This window comes from Herpailurus yagouaroundi, unplaced genomic scaffold (genome assembly GCF_014898765.1).
Source record: "Herpailurus yagouaroundi ecotype Mexico unplaced genomic scaffold, PumYag 222, whole genome shotgun sequence".
In the NCBI taxonomy this organism is placed as follows: Eukaryota; Metazoa; Chordata; class Mammalia; order Carnivora; family Felidae; genus Herpailurus; species Herpailurus yagouaroundi.
In genome coordinates, this window is record NW_024412453.1 from 10,403,091 (window position 1) to 10,420,029 (window position 16,939).

Below are 16,939 nucleotides of genomic sequence, written 5' to 3' on the forward strand. Positions count from 1 at the left end.
GGCTTCTGGCGGCTTCTGGCAATCCTTGGCATTCCTGCCTCACGGCTGGGTCACTCCAAGCTCTGTCTCTTCACACGGTTGTCTTCTCAGGACCTCAGTCGTTGGGTTCAGGGCCCGACTTAATGCAGTACAACCTCGTCTTACTTTAGCACATCTGTGGAGACCCGATTGCCAAATGATCGCACATCCACGGGGTGAGACCTTGCACCCGTCTTTTTGAGGAACACGACTCAGCCAGTAACACACCTCCTGAACCCACATACACAGAGTAACTGCTGTTCCCCCTAAGTTGAGAGAGCCCCCGTCCTACGTCATTTTACAGATTCTGACACCGAGGCACCATCCTCAGGGATGTGTGGCTTGCCGGAGGCAGGGTCTCGACTAGAACACAGGGCAGCCACGTCCAGGCCAGAGGTGCCTCCCCTCCTCCCAACCGGCCTCCCCCCTGCGGCTGTCCTCCTGGTCTGAGGGCCTCAGAGGCCTTGCCTGACGTTGCCACCCCCCACGCCCCACCCATTCAAAACTCACCTGTCCCGAATTCCCCTCCCTCAAGACTTGGTGTCTCCAAGGGTCGGGATACACGGTCAGTGACTTCATCTTGTGCCACGGGCTCCCCACAACGTCTCCTTGATCTTGTGGAGACACTTGCGTGGTTCTCAGGCAATTTTGGAAAACATGGCCTGCAGGTGGAAACACCCAGGAATGTCCAAAATGCCAAGCCCAGGGCCACCCGGGTCAGTTAGGGCAGCGTCTCTGGGGTGAGACCTGGCACCGGGAATTTGTAAGCCTCGGGGGTGGCGGGTGTCCCTGGCCTGTTAGGTCCCAGATGTGGGTTGAATAGGTACTTTCTGCACTCGGTAGGGATTGGGAACCTCGTGGCGGGGGGGGGGGGGGGGGTGTACGTGGGGGTCCCAATGTCCCTGGAGGTGTGGGGCAGGGGTGGCCACTGTCTTCGCCCTCCCTGGGCCCGGGGCCGGCAAGAGCCAGGGGCCGGGGCCGGGCTGCCCGCTGCTCTGTGCCTTCCCGCCCCCAGATCCTCAGCCCCGAGGCTCAGCGGCTCGGCCTCTGGGGCCGGGTTTCCGCCCCGGCTTCTCGGTGTGTGGTCCAGCTGGAGGGAACCGTGGACGATGGCAACGCGAAAGCGAGACTGTCGGTGTCCCGGGCCCGGGGCTGCCTCCAGGCCTCTGTGGCCCACGAGGAAGGTGAGTAGAGGCTCAGAGTGTCTGTCAGGTGGGCCCCCGAGAGCACTGAGATTGGGGTGGTGAGAGCTCAGGAGTCAAGGAAAACCCTGTTAGGACTTTGTGGCACCCCCCCCTCCCCAGAGGTGATGACGAGCTTCCTGCGGCCACCTGTATGACATCAGGAGGGGCTGGGAGAAGGGTCCAGATGGGCAGGACCCAGGTGGGTATGGGCTGGGGGATGAGAAAGAGACCAGGCCTCGGGAGGACTGGGAACTCTAGGGCCTGTGGGTGACGGAAAGCTCCAGAAGGCTGTGGGGAGGTGGAGTAGACAGCAGGGCGGCCACCGGCTGAGTCCTGGGGAGCAACAGCAGGCCCCTTCCCGGCTCCAGGGAGCCGACAGGAGAGCGTGGTGCTGCGGGCGTGTGCCCACGGGCGGATGGCTGAGGCCGAGGTGCTGCTCCAGGACAGTGGGCGGCCCGTCCAGCCGCTGGGACGCCTGACCCTGCAGGCTGCCAACCAGAGTGTCCGCCTGGAGGCGCACGGCTGCCCGGGGACCCTGCTGGGCCGCGTGGAGGTGAGACGGCCGGGCGGCGGGGGGCGTGAGGGATGCTGTTGTCTCTGGGACCGAGGACACAGAGCCGCTGGACCCTGAAAGGGTCCAACAGTGCCGAGGAAGTCAGAGGAGGCCCCGTAGCGTGTGGATGCATCCTGGGGCCCCGTCACAGGCCCTGAGAACCTCCTACGCGCCCCTGTCCTGCGGAGCCCCCTCGAGCCCCCAGCCCGTCCCTCTGTGCCCGCAGTCTAGTGTGGCAGCTATTGGGTCCCAAGTGCAAGCCCAGCTGGAGAAGAGGATGCGAGGCTTGGAAGCCTATGTGGAAACGTTCCGGCGCCTGGTGGGTAGACTGCTGGGGTGTCGGGGACACGGAGAACAGGAGGCTCCGTGCAGAGACAGCCCCCCCCTCCCCCTCGCGCCCATCCCCTTCCCTCCGCTCACCAGACTGAGAATCTCCTGGAGTGCTGCGTGCCCCAGACCCTTGCCCTGATCCTGCCCCAATTTCCCCACACAGGTGAAGCCGGCGGGCTCCCTGGACGGTGTGGCGGGCCCCCTCCTGCAGTTGTCACGTGTGGGGCTGGGAGCCGTGCGGGAAGGTGGCCGAGCCGTGGCCGCCCTGTGGGGCCAGAGCCGGGCCCGGCAGGCGCTGACCCACCACTTGCCGCTCTACCTGGAGAGGCTGCAGGCGGGGCTGGAGCAGCTGCGGAAGGAGGTGGAACGTGAGTGCAGGAGGGGGGGCCTGACCCCGGAGCCCTCCCGGCCTGCTCGGTCTCTGGGACCTGCGGCCTCCGTGCTGTAGGTCTCCACGCTAATAGCCCTTATGCCCGCTGCCTGATTTCTTTCGGGGACCGCTGCCCCCGTGTCTCCCGTCCCCGCTGATTTCTTTGGAATATGCAGCTTTGTTTCTAGCAGGCCCACGGCTGTATGATTCCAGAGCCGGTTCCTGGTTCTGTGATAAGTGCCCGCGGGGTGTGTGGTTGAGGGTTCCATCCTGGTTACTAAGCAGCTGCTGCCCCGATCACCCTCCGGGTTGATGCGGGGAACCTCTGGCCCCTCCTCGGGGAGCATCAGGGCTCACAGCCGGCCTTCTCTCCCACCCCGCTTACGTCTGCGTCAGAATCCCCATGGCTACCCCCAGGTTCGGTGGCTTGCTAGGCCTCAGTTCTCAGCGTGTTGTTATGGCGAAAGCATGCAGAGCAAGATGGAGGAAGAGGTGCAGGGGCCAAGGCCCAGTTGGGGGGGGGGGGAGGGGCAACGAGGCACAAGCTTCCAGAATCTTCTCCCCGGGAGGTCACCCGGGCTGCCCTCAATTCCGCCAGCTTCGAGCTGTGCTAACATGTGTCTAACATTGTCCATCGGGAGAGCTCGTTGGAGACCTCGTACCCAGGGTTTTCCTTGGGGGCTGGTCACGTGGGTAGCCTTCTCTGGCACTTACCCTGCTTTGGGGCTGGGAGAAGCAAAGGGATATTCAGCACGAGCCACTTGTGTGCACAGCTGGGGCACAGCACGAGGCCCTCTTCCCGGTTCTGGGGGTGATGGCACCTCCCTAAAATCTGGGATCCCAGGTGCCTGCCAGGGGCTGACCTTGTGAGTGGGACTCTCAGAGGGGAAGTCTCAGGCCCACTAAGCCGGCTCTTGTCCGGGGTCCCTGGTGCCATCACCTAGTTTGCTGGAACAGGCCCTATTTCCCGCAGACCTGGGTCTGGGCTGTGGGCAATGGCATCTTGCCTGCCATCGGGACTCCAGGGGCCTCACGGTGGGCGCTGGCTGTCTGTTGCAGGGCCCCTGGCCACGCTGAAGGAGGCTTACCTGGAGGTCACGCTGCGGCCCCTGGACGAGGTGTGGCAGGAGCGGGCCGAGTCCGCCATGCGGTGGTTGCGGGCCCTGGGGCCCAGGCCCATCGCGGCCACCTTGGAGCTGGTGAGGTGGGGCGAGGGGGTGGGAGGCGGCCCTGCTAGGTGGCAGGAACCCTGATGGCTCTCGCCGCCCGCCTCCCTGCAGGCCACACGCCAGATGCTGTCTTGGGCCGAAGCCACTTTGTCACAGGCTCTGAGGAGGCTCTGCAAGCCTTTGCTGGATGTGTACAGCTTCTCGGCCAGGTACCTGGGCGTCTGTCCGTCCCTGCCTTCCTGCCCCGGGCTGGACACTGGGCTGAAACACCCCGGGTCTCGTTTTTCCCTCAGGACAACCCTCCCAGGGACACGTTTGCGGTCCTGGTTTTACAGATGAGGAGATGGGCTGCTTCTTCATTCCATAGATGTTTCAGGAACGCTTTCTCTGAGCAGGAGCTGTTCTAGGTGCTGCGTTCTAGTGAACGACCCCGATCCCTCCACAGTCTACCCCGGGGGGCTAGACTGAACACATAACTAGGTTATCTACACCAGGGGTCGGCAAACCTTTCCTATAAAGGGCCCTGGAGTGAAGTGTTCAGGCTTCGTGGGCCAGATGGTCTCTTGCTTAGTCTTTGTTTTGTGTTTCAAGAATCCTTTAAAACCTAAGAGCCCTTGTTAGCTTGCAGGCTGTTCAGAAATGGAACACAGACTGGATCTGACCCCTGGCCCGTGGTTTCCCAGCCTCTGATTTGGTGTGTTAGGTGGTAAATGCTAGAGGCGGGCAGGAAATAAAAAGGCTTGACAAGTGGGTTGGGGGTGCATTTGAAGTGGTGCAGCCATGGTCTGCTTCAAGGAGAAGGTAGCATTTGGACAAGGGCTGGAAGGAGCTGGGGTAGTGAGCCATGGACATCATGGGAAGAGTTCCAGGCAGAGGGCACAGTCAGTGCAAACGCCCGGGGGTGGGAATGTGCCCTGCCTGTTGGAGGAATATGGAGGAAGCCAGGCTGGAGTAGAGGGTGTAAGAGCCCGAGAGGTGACAGGGACCCAGGCAGCCTGGGGCCTTTGTGAGGACTTGGGCATCTCCTCTGAGATGGAACGCACAGAAGATTTTGAGCTGAGGAAAGATATGATCTGTATCCCCTTTCGAAAGATCCCTGTGGTCCTGGTGTTGAGACTAAAGATATGGGGGCAGGGGAGTGGTGTGGATACGGGTGGGGAGCCCAGTAAAGAGTCGTCACTTAGGGGTGCCTGGGGGGACTCAGTCGGTTGAGCGTCCGACTCTTGATCTCAGGGTTGTGAGTTCAAGTCCCGCGTGAGGCTCCGTGCTGTTCGTGAGGCCTACTTAAAAAAGAGAAAAGAAGTGGTTGTTTCTTGGTGGCTGCCCAGGAGAGACAGGACGGTGGCTCCGCTGAGCAGTGGTAGCCGTGGAGGGCTGGGACGTGTCAGAGTCTGGATGTGGGTTAAGGTCAGGTCTGTAGATTGGAGGACGAGATTGCATCCGGGGTGGAACAGTGCTGAGGGTTTTGGCCTTGGTTTGGCAAGATGGAGAGTCCGTTTATGGAGCAATGGGGCATGAGCGGTGGAAAGCCCATCGGGGCTTTTTTCGTTTCCTGTTGCTGCTGTAGCGCATCACCCACCAATTGGGTGGCTTGCGACAACACAGCTTTGGGGCACCTGGGTGGCTCAGTCAGTTGAGCGTCCGACTTCATGGCCTCAGCCGCTCTTGCGGTTTGTGAGTCCGAGCCCCGTGTCGGGCTTCCTGCTGTCAGCTCAGAGCCTCTGCCCCCCTCTGTGTGCCCCTCCCCTGCTTACGCTCTCCCCGAAGATAAATAGAACAACATGGATTTATGCTTGTACAGTTCTGGAAGTCTGAAGCCCGGAATCAGTTTAACCCGCAGTCAGAAGATGCTGACCCTGCCGTTTCCCCCCGTGAGCCCCCGTGTCCTTGACCTCCTCCGGCAGCTGGAGGCCCCTGCACTGTGTGGTTCACTGCCCCTCCCTCCTGCTTTCTGACCTTTGTCCTCGTAGCTGCTGCTTCTGAGCCCCCTGCCTCCGTTTTTGTGGTTCTATCGTGGTCCTCGGCTCCCCTGGATAATCCTTAACCCTGTCACACCTGCAAACTGTGTTTGGCCACATAAGTTACCGCAGTCCTAGGTCTCGGGCACTTGGATGTCTTTGGGGGCCTCTATTCAGTGTACTCCACTACAGTGGGGATAGGGGGCCATTCTGGACTGTAGAGCTTGAGACCCTGTGGGGACTCCCAGCTGGAGGTGTCCAGCAGGCAGCTGATGGCCTGGGTCGTGCATCCAAGTTTGGGAATCATCAGAGAGGGACCTAGCCCTGGAGCAGCAGCAGAGGCCCGGCGTGTGCGTCCCTTCCCCTCACGGGCCGGCGGTGGGGGGGGCCCATCTGTGGGGGGGGGGGGGTTTAGGGTGGCAGTGGTGCCCTTCTCCCAAGGCCAGCGGCCACACAGAACATCCGCACCAGGGGAATGCTTGGGCTTGAATGCACCTCTAACTTGGGGGCAGTGCTGGATCAGTCACTGCTTTGTGCCTTGGTTTCCCCTCCTGGGAACGCATGACGTTCCCGCTGCCCTGCCTGTCAGTGCTGTTGCAATGCAAGCTGGCAGACGGAAGCTGCAAACCAGGGAGGGTGTCAGGTCGCGGGAGGAATGATGTCCCCAGTCGGGGCTGTTTGCACGGGGAAGGGGCTGTCTGGGGAGGTCCTGGCAACGGGTCACCCCTGGGTGCTTGTGCTGTAAAAAGGACTTTGGGGGTAGAAGGCCTTTGAGGCTGCTCCCTGTGTCAGGTCCCCTGGGCCCCGTGGGGGAGGGAAAAGTCCTGCACCCACAGTAGAGGGTGTGAAGTTGTCCTTGTCCATGTGTAGCCCCAGTGCGATGAGACTTCTGTGCTCCTTCGGGCCCCACAAGGTCGACCTGACCCCCTCTTTTCCATCCTGAGAGTTTCAGGGTCTGCCCTTTCCTGTGTAATTCCCAAGGTCCCCGGGGCTCTGATCCCCTGCTTCTCCAGTGCTTTTGCTGCCCCTGCCCCCCCCCGCACCTTGCGGGGCCCCAGTGGTGGGCCCATCCATCCCTTGGGGTTCACACAGAGGTGCCCCCACCTGACCCAAGGCCACGTACGTCCTTCCGGTGAGGCCATCGTGTCTCTCCCGAGCCTGTCCTGCCCACTTCCACCTCCTTAAGCTGCTTCCAGAAGCAAAGGCCCAACCGTCCGGCTGGGACTGCTCTTTCCAGGAACTGCTCGTTGCTGGTGACGCTGCCACTGTTGCCTGCAGGGGACGAGCCCCTGGCTGTGGCCCGGGTGACCGGCTACCTGGTGGAGAAGCTGGTGCTGCCCTTCCGCGAGCTGTACGGGACCAACGTGCTGGCCGCGTACTACCGGCTCAAACACCGCCTGCTGCAGAGCCCCCATGAGTGTGAGTCTCGCGCCCCCCTCCTCCCCGCTCAGCCCCGTGCCCCTTGGGGTGCAGTGGCCAGACCCTGCAGGCTCAGACACGGGGGCGGGGTCCGGGGTGAGAGGAGCCATAGCTTGGTACTGCTGAGCCCGGAGGTTCCTGCGCTTCCCGAGGTCATCCTGGCCTCGAGCTGGGCTGCAGAGCCGGGCTTCTAGCCAGAGTTTGAAAGCCCGAGCCTGGACCCAAGGTGCAAGTGGGCCAAGTGGCTTGGGGCTCGAGGCCAGCTCCCTCCCACTGCACTGGGCCGGAGCCGCAGAAGGCAGACCTCCAGTTGGAATCGGAAGGCGGCTAATTGAGTCCAGACTGGGTCAGGCATTGCCTGCAGTCGTGGGCGGTGCCGGCATCGGATGTGGTTGCGAGGGCTCGGGGCCCCTGGAGGGTTTGCGTCCGGCTCGTGCCCCCGCGTGGCCCCGGCTGGTCTCCCCGCCTCTCTGGGACTTGGTTTCTCCCTCCCTCTGCCAAAGGGCGGTGACAGCTTGGCTCCCTCCTGTGGGTCACAGGAGCGGGTGCCGTTTGGGTGCACAATTCCTTGGTGACGGGGCGGATCTGAAGTCCAGGGGCAGGCGTGGCACCCAGGGCCTGGCGGGACTGGGATATCGGTGCGGGTTCTTGTCACCACACAGGTCGGCGGGGGGGGGGGGGGGGGGGCGCGCCCGCCTGCGCGCAGGGGTACTTCCTCTGCAAGGCACAGGTGAGGGAGGAGCCGCTGGGTCTCAGAGCTCCACCTGTGTGTGACCTTGGGCTGGTCTGTGACCTTCAGCTCAGAGAGCTGACAATGGGGCTTTTGTCCCCTCCGTGTGGCCGGGTGAGCCAGCAGCTGCCAGGCCTGGGTCACCGTTCCTGCCGCACACGGCTCAGGCCCCTGCCCCAGGGCGGTTTGGGCTGGATGAGTCAAGCTGTCTCCCCCCCCCCCCCCTCCCCGCATCAGCCGCCTTTGAAGAGGGCGGAGCCAGGCCCCATGGTACCTGCCTGGTGTTGGATGGACCTTTGGCCACAGTCGTGTGTGCGTCGTTTTTTTAATGTAATTCGGTTTTACGGGAGCTTCATGGACACACAATTCACTTACTAAAGCATATGATTCTGGGGCTTTGAGTATATTCATAGGGATACACATCTGTCCCCACAGTTGATTTTAGAACATTTTTGTTCCCTCAACCGACCCCACCTGTCCTCTCTCAGCCATCACCTCCCCGCCCCAGCTTTACAAGGCTCGTGCACGTGTCAGTCCTTTGTTTCTTTTTACTGCTGACTGGGCTGTAGCTGGCTCAGTTCGGGGTGCGGGGCTGGGGAGAAGAGCTGGGGACAGACCCCCTCTCTCCGCACGTGGGCTGCCCCAGAGGACACCGGCCCGAACTGGCCGTCCTCACCTACCTGGCGACCTCTTCTTCCCAGACCATGCTGTGGTGGCCGGGGCCAGGCACGTGGTGACCTTCGATGGCCAGGTATGGAGCCTGGGCGTCCACTGTGGGAGCCTGCTGCTGGCCAAGGACTTTGCTCACAACACGTTCTCGTTGACGCTGAACCGGGCCAGTTCAGGGCTCACGTCCGTGTCAGTGCAGCTGAACCACACTTCCCTGGTGTTCTACCCCCGCCTGAAGGTGAGCCGTGCGAGCGTGGGAGGGGCAGGGGCCCAGGGGGAGGACAGTCTCCTGCCGGCCGTCCCATCCACACACCTGTGTCCTGGGCCCCACGCCCTTCCCACCCAGTGCCCCGCGGGCCTGCTGCCTGTCCCCCTCAGCCCGTGTCTGGCCCCCAGACCTACAGGCTGTACGAGTCCTCTGAGCCCAGGCAGAGCTGTCTGCACCCAGATCTGCCCCCTCCCGCGACGAGGAGGGATGTGCCCAGGGTCAAGCTGGCCAGTGAGGACGGCGTCTCAATCACCTGTGACGTTCGGGCCGGCCTCTGCAGCGTCACTCTGGGCCTCTGGCTCCACGGTGGGTCTGGGCCCCAGCTGGGGGCCTCCGGGCCCGTGGGGTCGGCCATGCGGCGACCACAGCAGGTGTCCGAGGCCAATGCGGCCAATCCCTGGCCAGGGGTGCACTCGCTGTCCTTGAGAGGCTGGGGGCCAGGTTCCCCAGGACCCCTTCCCGCTGCTGCTTCCTGGGGGGCTCCCAACCTGAGCAGGCAAGAGAGGAGCCGCTGCGGTGGCTCGGCACATGAGGGCTTCCCTCCCTCCGTTTCCTTTCTCCTCTCCCTCTGGGGAAGGGTCAGAGCCAGGGTGGGGCGTGGGAGTCAGGGGTGGAGGGTCCGGCCCCCCCGGGAACCCTGGCCAGGCGCGCCCACGTCCCCCTTTCCCACAGGCGTGTCTGCCGGCCTCCTGGGCACCAACGACAACGAGGCTGCCAACGAGCTGATGCTGCCGGACGGCACCCTGGCCCACGGCCTGGAGGAGCTCGGCCTCGCCTGGCAGGTGAGCGGCTGGGCCTCACCAGGGCTCCGTGGCTGTGGGCAGAGCTTGGCCCCTTGCATGCAAACTCTGCAGACAACTGCTCACACCCAGGGGGTAGCCACCCGCTCCGGAAGCTGATGCACCTGTTTTAGATGCCCGGGAGAAGAGAGGTCCGGGGGGGGAGGCCTGAGTCTTGGGTTTGTCTCACCAGCTGGGTGGCGACTGTAGGGCCGTGGAGAAAACTCACGAGTGCCCCCAACAGAGCCCCACCTGCCAGGCCTTCTTCCAGGACCCCCGTTCCTGCCTGGGGAACTGCTTCAGTGTGGTGAGTGTGAGGCTGGGTCTGGACCCCAGGGGAAGCCCTGCAGCGGGTAGAGCAGAAGGCAAAAGAACTCCCCTGCCCTGATCCAGCCTCTGCCCCTCCTTGGTGCTCCTCCCAAGGGTGCAGTGGGCAAGAACCCTGACTCTGATGGCTGGCTTTCAGGTGGACCCCACCCCATTTCTCAGCCTGTGCACCCAGGACACCTGTGGCACCCAGGAGCTCTTTCCTGCCTGCAACCTGGCCGCCGCCTACATCCACCTGTGTGCCCGGGGCTTCGTGCCCCTGGACCCTCCTCCACAGTGTGGTAAGCTGCCCCAGCCAGCAATGAGTCTGACTCCTGCCCCATTGACCTGTGTCTTCCCTCCCAGAGGGAAAACCAGTTCCTTCCTTTTGCTTAGCTCCCTTGGGGTGGACAGGCACTCCATCTTCTTACAGTGAGCTCTGTTTTGACTCTGAGTTATGGGCAAAGGGTTACTGACTGAGAAAAAGAAGCCCAAAGACTCCCCCTGTCCAACCCAGGTCTTGAAAATCCGGGGACCTCTGGCACAAGAGATAATAGCTCTGGGAGGTCAGACAACTATAAACTCAGCTTCCGAAAATTTGTAACCACAGATCTGCTCGTCAGGGATTGTAACGGACACTCTTTCCCCTGTCTGGAAAGCCCTCGGTCAACCAATATTATCCTTCGCTCTGATTCCTGTGGCTAAAGTCCACTATGTAGGGTTGAAAGTCAGCAACTGCACCAAGCATGGGGAGTAGAATCCCTGTTAAAGGGAAAATTATTCCTGATGCTTGTAAAAGAGCTCTAAGGTGGGCTGTATTCAGGGGGACTATCACAGTGGTGCGGGAACCACTGCATTGGGGTTTGGCCATAGGGGTGAGAGATGGGGCTCAACTCAACAGGGAGAATTGGGGACTGAGTGCTGAGCAGGGTTGGGGTCTGTGGATGGAAAATTACCAAGATGAACCGTGAGGGATAGGCGAGTTCTTGCTCAATCAAGCTGGCAGGATTCTTGTTGGAGGCAGGCCAGACTGATGAGAGGAACCCTGTCCGATGTCGAGGTAACCAGTCATGCAGGCTAAACCGACTTACCAGAATTCTTGCTAAACCTGGCTCATGGAGAGGTGGAGGCCCCAGGGTAGAATATGGTCCAGAGATTCTTTCCCACTCACTAAGACCTTCAGATGGTAGCATTTGAGAAGATGGAATACATGGAAGAAACTGAAAATGGTAAGTGGGATTCCAGAAGTAATTTCCAGAATTGATAAATATTTACTGAAATTTAAAACATACCACATTTGACAGAAGAAAAAAAATTAAAGAACTGGAAAATATAAAACAGAGGGTGAAGTGAGGTGCTAACAGAAATTTCAGAATGAGAACACAAAGAGGTTTGAGAGTGTGATGCCTCAGATTCAGGAAGCACAAGGCAGCCCAAATACTGACCAGAAACCTCTATTAAGACATTTCAGCTTGGGTAAGAGGTCATCTTTCAAGGGAACAGGTAGACAACCAATCTCCCACCAGCAAGAGTCCAGTCTCTGAAGAGAGTAATTGCTGAGTTAGATTTTATACCCAGGTCTACTATGATACGAGGTTAAAAATGAAACATTATTAGCACTGAACTATCTGAAAATATCTTTCCCACTGGGAGACAGTCACTAAAGGAACAGAGCAAGCCACACACATTGATTCACACTCCATCTGTGGCTCTGTATTTGCAACACAGGCTGCAGATCCGGCTGCAGAGTCTAAAGTATTTACTGTTTGATTCTTTACAGAAAGCGTTGGCTGACCCTTTGTAGAAACCAGGAAAAGCAGAAGGGAGGAATTTAATGAAACAGGAAGAGATGAACAATAGAAGGGATCCAGAGGGGGAAAAAAGACAGTAACTAGGAATGACCGAGAAGTCAAAACCACCGATCCAGGAGAGACTGAAAGGTCATTCAACAACTCTGGACAGATTGCTGATAACTTTCAAGACCTAGCTTGAATACAAATTGATTTTTTAACCTGAAGAATCTCATAGCTATTAAATCAACTGAATCTATAGACTATAATGTTGTCTAAAAGACAGCAGGCAAAGCTTCCTTATTAGGACACCAAAAGCCTGATTCACAAAAGAAAAAAATAGACCTCGTTCATACAAGACAAAATGTTTACAAACCACTTATCTGACAAAGGACTTCTATCTAGAATATATAAACTCAAATTTAACAGTAAAAAAAAAAAAATCTAAGTAGAAAATGAGCAATCACATGAAGCCATGTCACCTAAGAGGACATACAGGCGGCAAACAGGCCCAGGAAAGAAAGGTGTTCAGCAGTATTAGTCATTAGGGAAGTGAGAATACTACATACTTATTAGAACAGTTTAGAAAGAAACAGCAACACCAAAGCCTGGCAAAAATGTAGAGAAACTCATTCCCTCATCTATTGCTGGTGGGGAAATATACAATGGTACAGCCACCCTGGAGAAAAAGCTAAGAACACACTTAAAATATAATCCAGCAATTGCATTCCTGGGTATTTATCCCAGAGAAATGAAAACCTGTGTTTCACACAGAAGCCTGGACGTGATTATTCCTACCACTATTATCTGTAAGAGCCCAAACCTTGAAACAGCCCATAGTGCCTACCTTTGGTGCACAGCTAAACAATGTGGGTATGTCCCTACCATGGGATATATTCGGCAATAAAAAGGAACACCCTAATGGTACAGGTAACAACTTGGATGAATCTCAAAAGCATTATGCTGAGTGGGGAAAAAAACCCCAAACTCCTAAGGTCAAGCGCCATATGATTTTATTTACATAACATTCTCAAAATGACCAGTTATAAAGATGAAGAACAACTCAGCTGCTGTCTGGGTCTGGGACGATGGAGGAAGGAGAGGTAGCCCAAGGGAGGTGTTTCTGGCGGTCGAACAGTTGTGTATTTTGGTGGTGGTGGTGGTAACACAAACCTACAGCTTCAAGGAGATGTCCGAACTAGATACATGCCTTCGACCACTGTCAATGTCTGGGTTTGGATATTGTGCTCTCGTTACTGAAGATGTGGCCACTGGAAGAAACCGAATGTAAGATACACGGGACCTCCCGGCCCTATCTTTGAGCCTTCTTCTGAAAATCTGTCATTAGTTCAAAACAAAAACTTTTAAATGGTACACACCAAGCCCAGATCATGTTAGAGGCAAGTTGAAATAATTTACTGTAACACTTCCAGAATAGGAAAATGAAACCTTTCTATCCCCAACTCATGTTAATGAAGTAGTAAGATATGAACACACGGCAAGGACAAGGACAATACAGGAAGAGAAAGAAAAGCCCAACTTCGCACTTGAATATAGAGGTTACTAATGTATTAATAAACTAAACAATCTCTGGAATCCAAGGATGGTCTTTAAGAATAATGTACTAAAGAAATTTAGGTAATTCAGGACTCTTCTAGTGAGATAACTAATCATGCATTGGAAACATCTTTTTTAATGTTTCACAGAGAGAGAATCCCAAGCAGATGCCACCCTCCGCACAGAGCCTGATGCAGGGCTCGATTTCATGACTCTGGGATCGTGACCTGAGCCACAATCAGAAGTCAGACGCTCACCCAACTGGGCTACCTAGGCACCCCTGGAAACATCCTGATCAAAATGCAGAGGAAAACATGGCCCAAGAACACTCAGATCAACAGAACAGAAAAGAGAACCCAGAAATGGACCCACAAACGTATGGCCAACTCATCTTTGACAAAGCAGGAAAGAATATCCAGTGGAATAAAGACAGTCTCTCCAGCAAGTGGTGCTGGGAAAACTGGACAGCGACATGCAGAAGAATGAACCTGGACCACTTTCTTACACCAGACACAAAAATCAACTCGAAATGGATGAAAGACCTCAATGTAAGACAGGACGGCATCAAAATCCTCGAGGAGAAAGCAGGCAAAAACCTCTTTGACCTTGGCCGCAGCAACTTCTTACTCAACACGTCTCCCGAGGCAAGGGAAACAAAAGCAAAAATGAACTACTGGGACCTCGTCAAAATAAAACCTTCTGCACAGCTAAGGAAACAGTCAGCAAAACTAAAAGGCAACCGACGGAATGGGAGAAGATATTTGCAAATGACATATCAGACAAAGGGGTTAGTATGCAATATCTATAAAGAACTTATCAAAGTCAATGCCCAAAAAACAGAGAATCCAGTGAAGAAATGAGCAAAAGACATGAATAGACACTTCTCCAAGGAAGACATCCAGATGGCCAACTGACACATGAAAAATTCTTTAACATCACTCATCCTCAGGGAAATGCAAATCAAAACCACAATGAGATACCACCTCACACCTGTCAGAAGGGCTCACATCAACAACTCAGGCAACAACAGATGTTGGCGAGGATGCGGAGAAAGAGGATCTCTTTTGCGCCGCTGGTAAGAATACAAGCTGGTGCAGCCACGCCGGAAAACAGTATGGAGGGTCCTCCAAACGCTAAAAAGAGAACTACCCTACCACCCAGCAATGGCACTACTAGGCATTTACCCACGGGATACAGGGGTGCTGTTTTGAAGGGACACGTGCACCCCCATGTTTATAGCAGCACTGTCCACAATAGCCAAAGGATGGAGAGACCCCAAATGTCCACCGATGGATGGATGGATAAAGCAAATGTTGTATATATGTACAACAGAGTATTATTCGGCAATCATAAAGTGTAAAATCGGGGCGCCTGGGTGGTGCAGTCGGTTAAGCGTCCAACTTCAGCCAGGTCACGATCTCGCGCTCCGTGGGTTCGAGCCCCGCGTCGGGCTCTGGGCTGATGGCTCGGAGCCTGGAGCCTGTTTCCGATTCTGTGTCTCCCTCTCTCTCTGCCCCTCCCCCGTTCATGCTCTGTCTCTCTCTGTCCCAAAAACAAAACAAAAAACAAAACAAAACGAAAAAAAAGTGTAAAATCTTGCCATTTGCAACTACGTGGATGGAACTGGAGGGTATTATGCTAAGGGAAATTAGAGAAAGACAAATACCATATGACTTCACTCATATGAGGACTTTAAGGGACAAAACAGATGAACATAAGGGAAGGGAAACAATAATAAAAACAGGGACGGGGACAAAACACGAGACTCTTAAATATGGAGAACAAACAGAGGGTTACTGGAGGAGTTGTGGGAGGGGGGCTGGGCTAAATGGGTAAGGGGCACCAAGGAAACTACTCCTGAAATCATTGTTTCACTATACGCTAATTTGGATGTAAATTTTTAAAAATAAAAAACAAAATTAAAAAAGAATGCGGAGGAAAACAGACGGCACACTGGCAAGACGGCAGGCCAGGGAGTCAAGACCTTCAGTCCCCCAGGAGAACACCAAACGTATAATAAAATGGCCCCAAGTAGCTTTGTGGGAACTCTAGAAGCAGCAGCAACCACAGGAGTGCCTGAGCAAGAAAAAGCTCAACTCAGAACCGTAGGGAACCCCATGCATGGTGATTTTGCTTGCCTGTCACAGTAAGGTTTCAAGTAAAGCCAACCAATTCATCCCTCAGGAGGCAAGAGAAAGTGTGGAACTTGCTCGCAACGTTCTGACTTGCCTGGGGGCTGCCAGAGGCACAGGCCTCGGTCTCTTCCGGCTCAGAGTGCTGATGACCGTAATGGCAGAGTCTGGGTGTGGGGTTGGAGGTTGCTGAGAGCAGTCACGGCTGCGTAGGTGAGAGTCCACAGACCGGCGGGTGGCCAGGGGCCAGATTACGCGGGCAGAGGAATTCAATGTATCTAGACCCCTGAGAAGAAGCAGGGGGGAGGCTGCTGGGGAAATTTAGACCTTTAAAGGCAGCTGTGTATATTGGGGATGGGAACTTAAAACACCCACAGGCCCAGAGAAGATAAAGCCCCCCCCAAAAATGTTTGAGAGAACCCTGAGCCTTTCTATCCGGCTGGTTCGTGAAGGTCTTCCCCGGCCCAGGGACAGTCTGCAAAGACTGGGAGAGGTGGACGCCTTTTCAAATGCCCAGTTTCAACAAAAGATGACAAGACACCCAAAGAAACGGGGAGGCAGGGCCCATTCACAGGAATACCGTCAACCTCCAGGAACCAACTCTCAAGAAAAACTGGCCTCAGACTTGAAAACAACAGTCCTGGACCTGCTGTCAGCTGAGGAAAAGAGGAGCAGACGACTAAATGGAATTACGAAAACAACATCTAAGCAAAAGGAGAGTGTCGACAAAGAGAAATTGTAATAAGGAACCAAATTGTGGAGCTGAAAAATCCAGCAATTGACTTTATGCCATCTGCCAGACACTCTAGATTTAAAGACACCCATAGGTTGAAAGCCAAAGAATAGAAAAAGATAGTCTATATAAATAATGACCAAAGTAGAGCAGGGGTGGCTATGCGGGTATCAGACAAGTAGAATTTAAGGGGGAAAAAAAAAAAGCTGTTGCAAGGGATAGGAGAGGCCATCAATCCTTATATCGACGCATAATTCACCAAGAGAATCTAACAATTCCAAGTATATATGCACCGCACATCAGAGCTTCTAAAAATCTGAAGCAAACATGGACAGAAGTGAAGGGAGAAAACAGCAACTCTTAGGAGTCCTTCAACCCTCCCCCATCCACCCACTTTCAACTCACACGTAGAACATTAGAACACACATGGAACACAGAGAACATTCTCCAGAATAGGCCATTAAGCCACAAAATACGTGCAGTCTTAATACAGTTTTGAAAACTGAAACCACACAACATATCTTTTACCAATCACAGTGAAACCAAATTCCTGAGAAACACAACTAAAAATAGGTGGAAAATAGGAAAAATCAAAAATTGTGCAAAATTCAACGACGACACACCGTGAAACAATGGGTCCAAGAAACCGCAAGGCAAATTAGCAAATATATTTTTATTTTTTAAGTTTGTTTATTTTGAGAGAGAGCAGGACACAGGCAGAGAGAAAGGGAGAGAGAGCCTGTGCAGAGCTTGATGTGAGGCTTAAACCCACGAATGGCGAGATCATAACACGAGCCAAAGTCAGATGCTTAAATGACTGAGCCACCCAGGTGCCGCAAATTAGCAAATCTCTTGAGACAAGTGAAAAGTAAAATACACCAAAACCATCAGATTTAGAGAAAGCAGTGCCAAAAAGAAAATGTGCATTCTTTTCCTGTAAATGCTTAAATGAAAAAAGATGCTAAATCAACAAC

The 16,939-nt window shown here is 55.3% G+C and overlaps 1 protein-coding gene across 1 annotated transcript in view; it reads left to right on the plus strand.

Annotated features, from left to right (window-relative positions):
- Window positions 1-16,939, plus strand: part of LOC121019514 (uncharacterized) — a 147,847-nt gene that overhangs the window by 124,965 nt on the left and 5,943 nt on the right. The window contains exons 61-71 of the mRNA XM_040459030.1: window positions 1,034-1,202; window positions 1,571-1,755; window positions 1,982-2,074; window positions 2,249-2,453; window positions 3,515-3,654; window positions 3,736-3,833; window positions 6,820-7,001; window positions 8,433-8,638; window positions 8,797-9,450; window positions 9,641-9,754; window positions 9,914-10,055. Of these exons, the coding sequence (XP_040314964.1) occupies window positions 1,034-1,202; window positions 1,571-1,755; window positions 1,982-2,074; window positions 2,249-2,453; window positions 3,515-3,654; window positions 3,736-3,833; window positions 6,820-7,001; window positions 8,433-8,638; window positions 8,797-9,450; window positions 9,641-9,754; window positions 9,914-10,055 (2,188 nt within the window). The remainder of the gene's footprint in view (window positions 1-1,033; window positions 1,203-1,570; window positions 1,756-1,981; window positions 2,075-2,248; window positions 2,454-3,514; window positions 3,655-3,735; window positions 3,834-6,819; window positions 7,002-8,432; window positions 8,639-8,796; window positions 9,451-9,640; window positions 9,755-9,913; window positions 10,056-16,939) is intronic.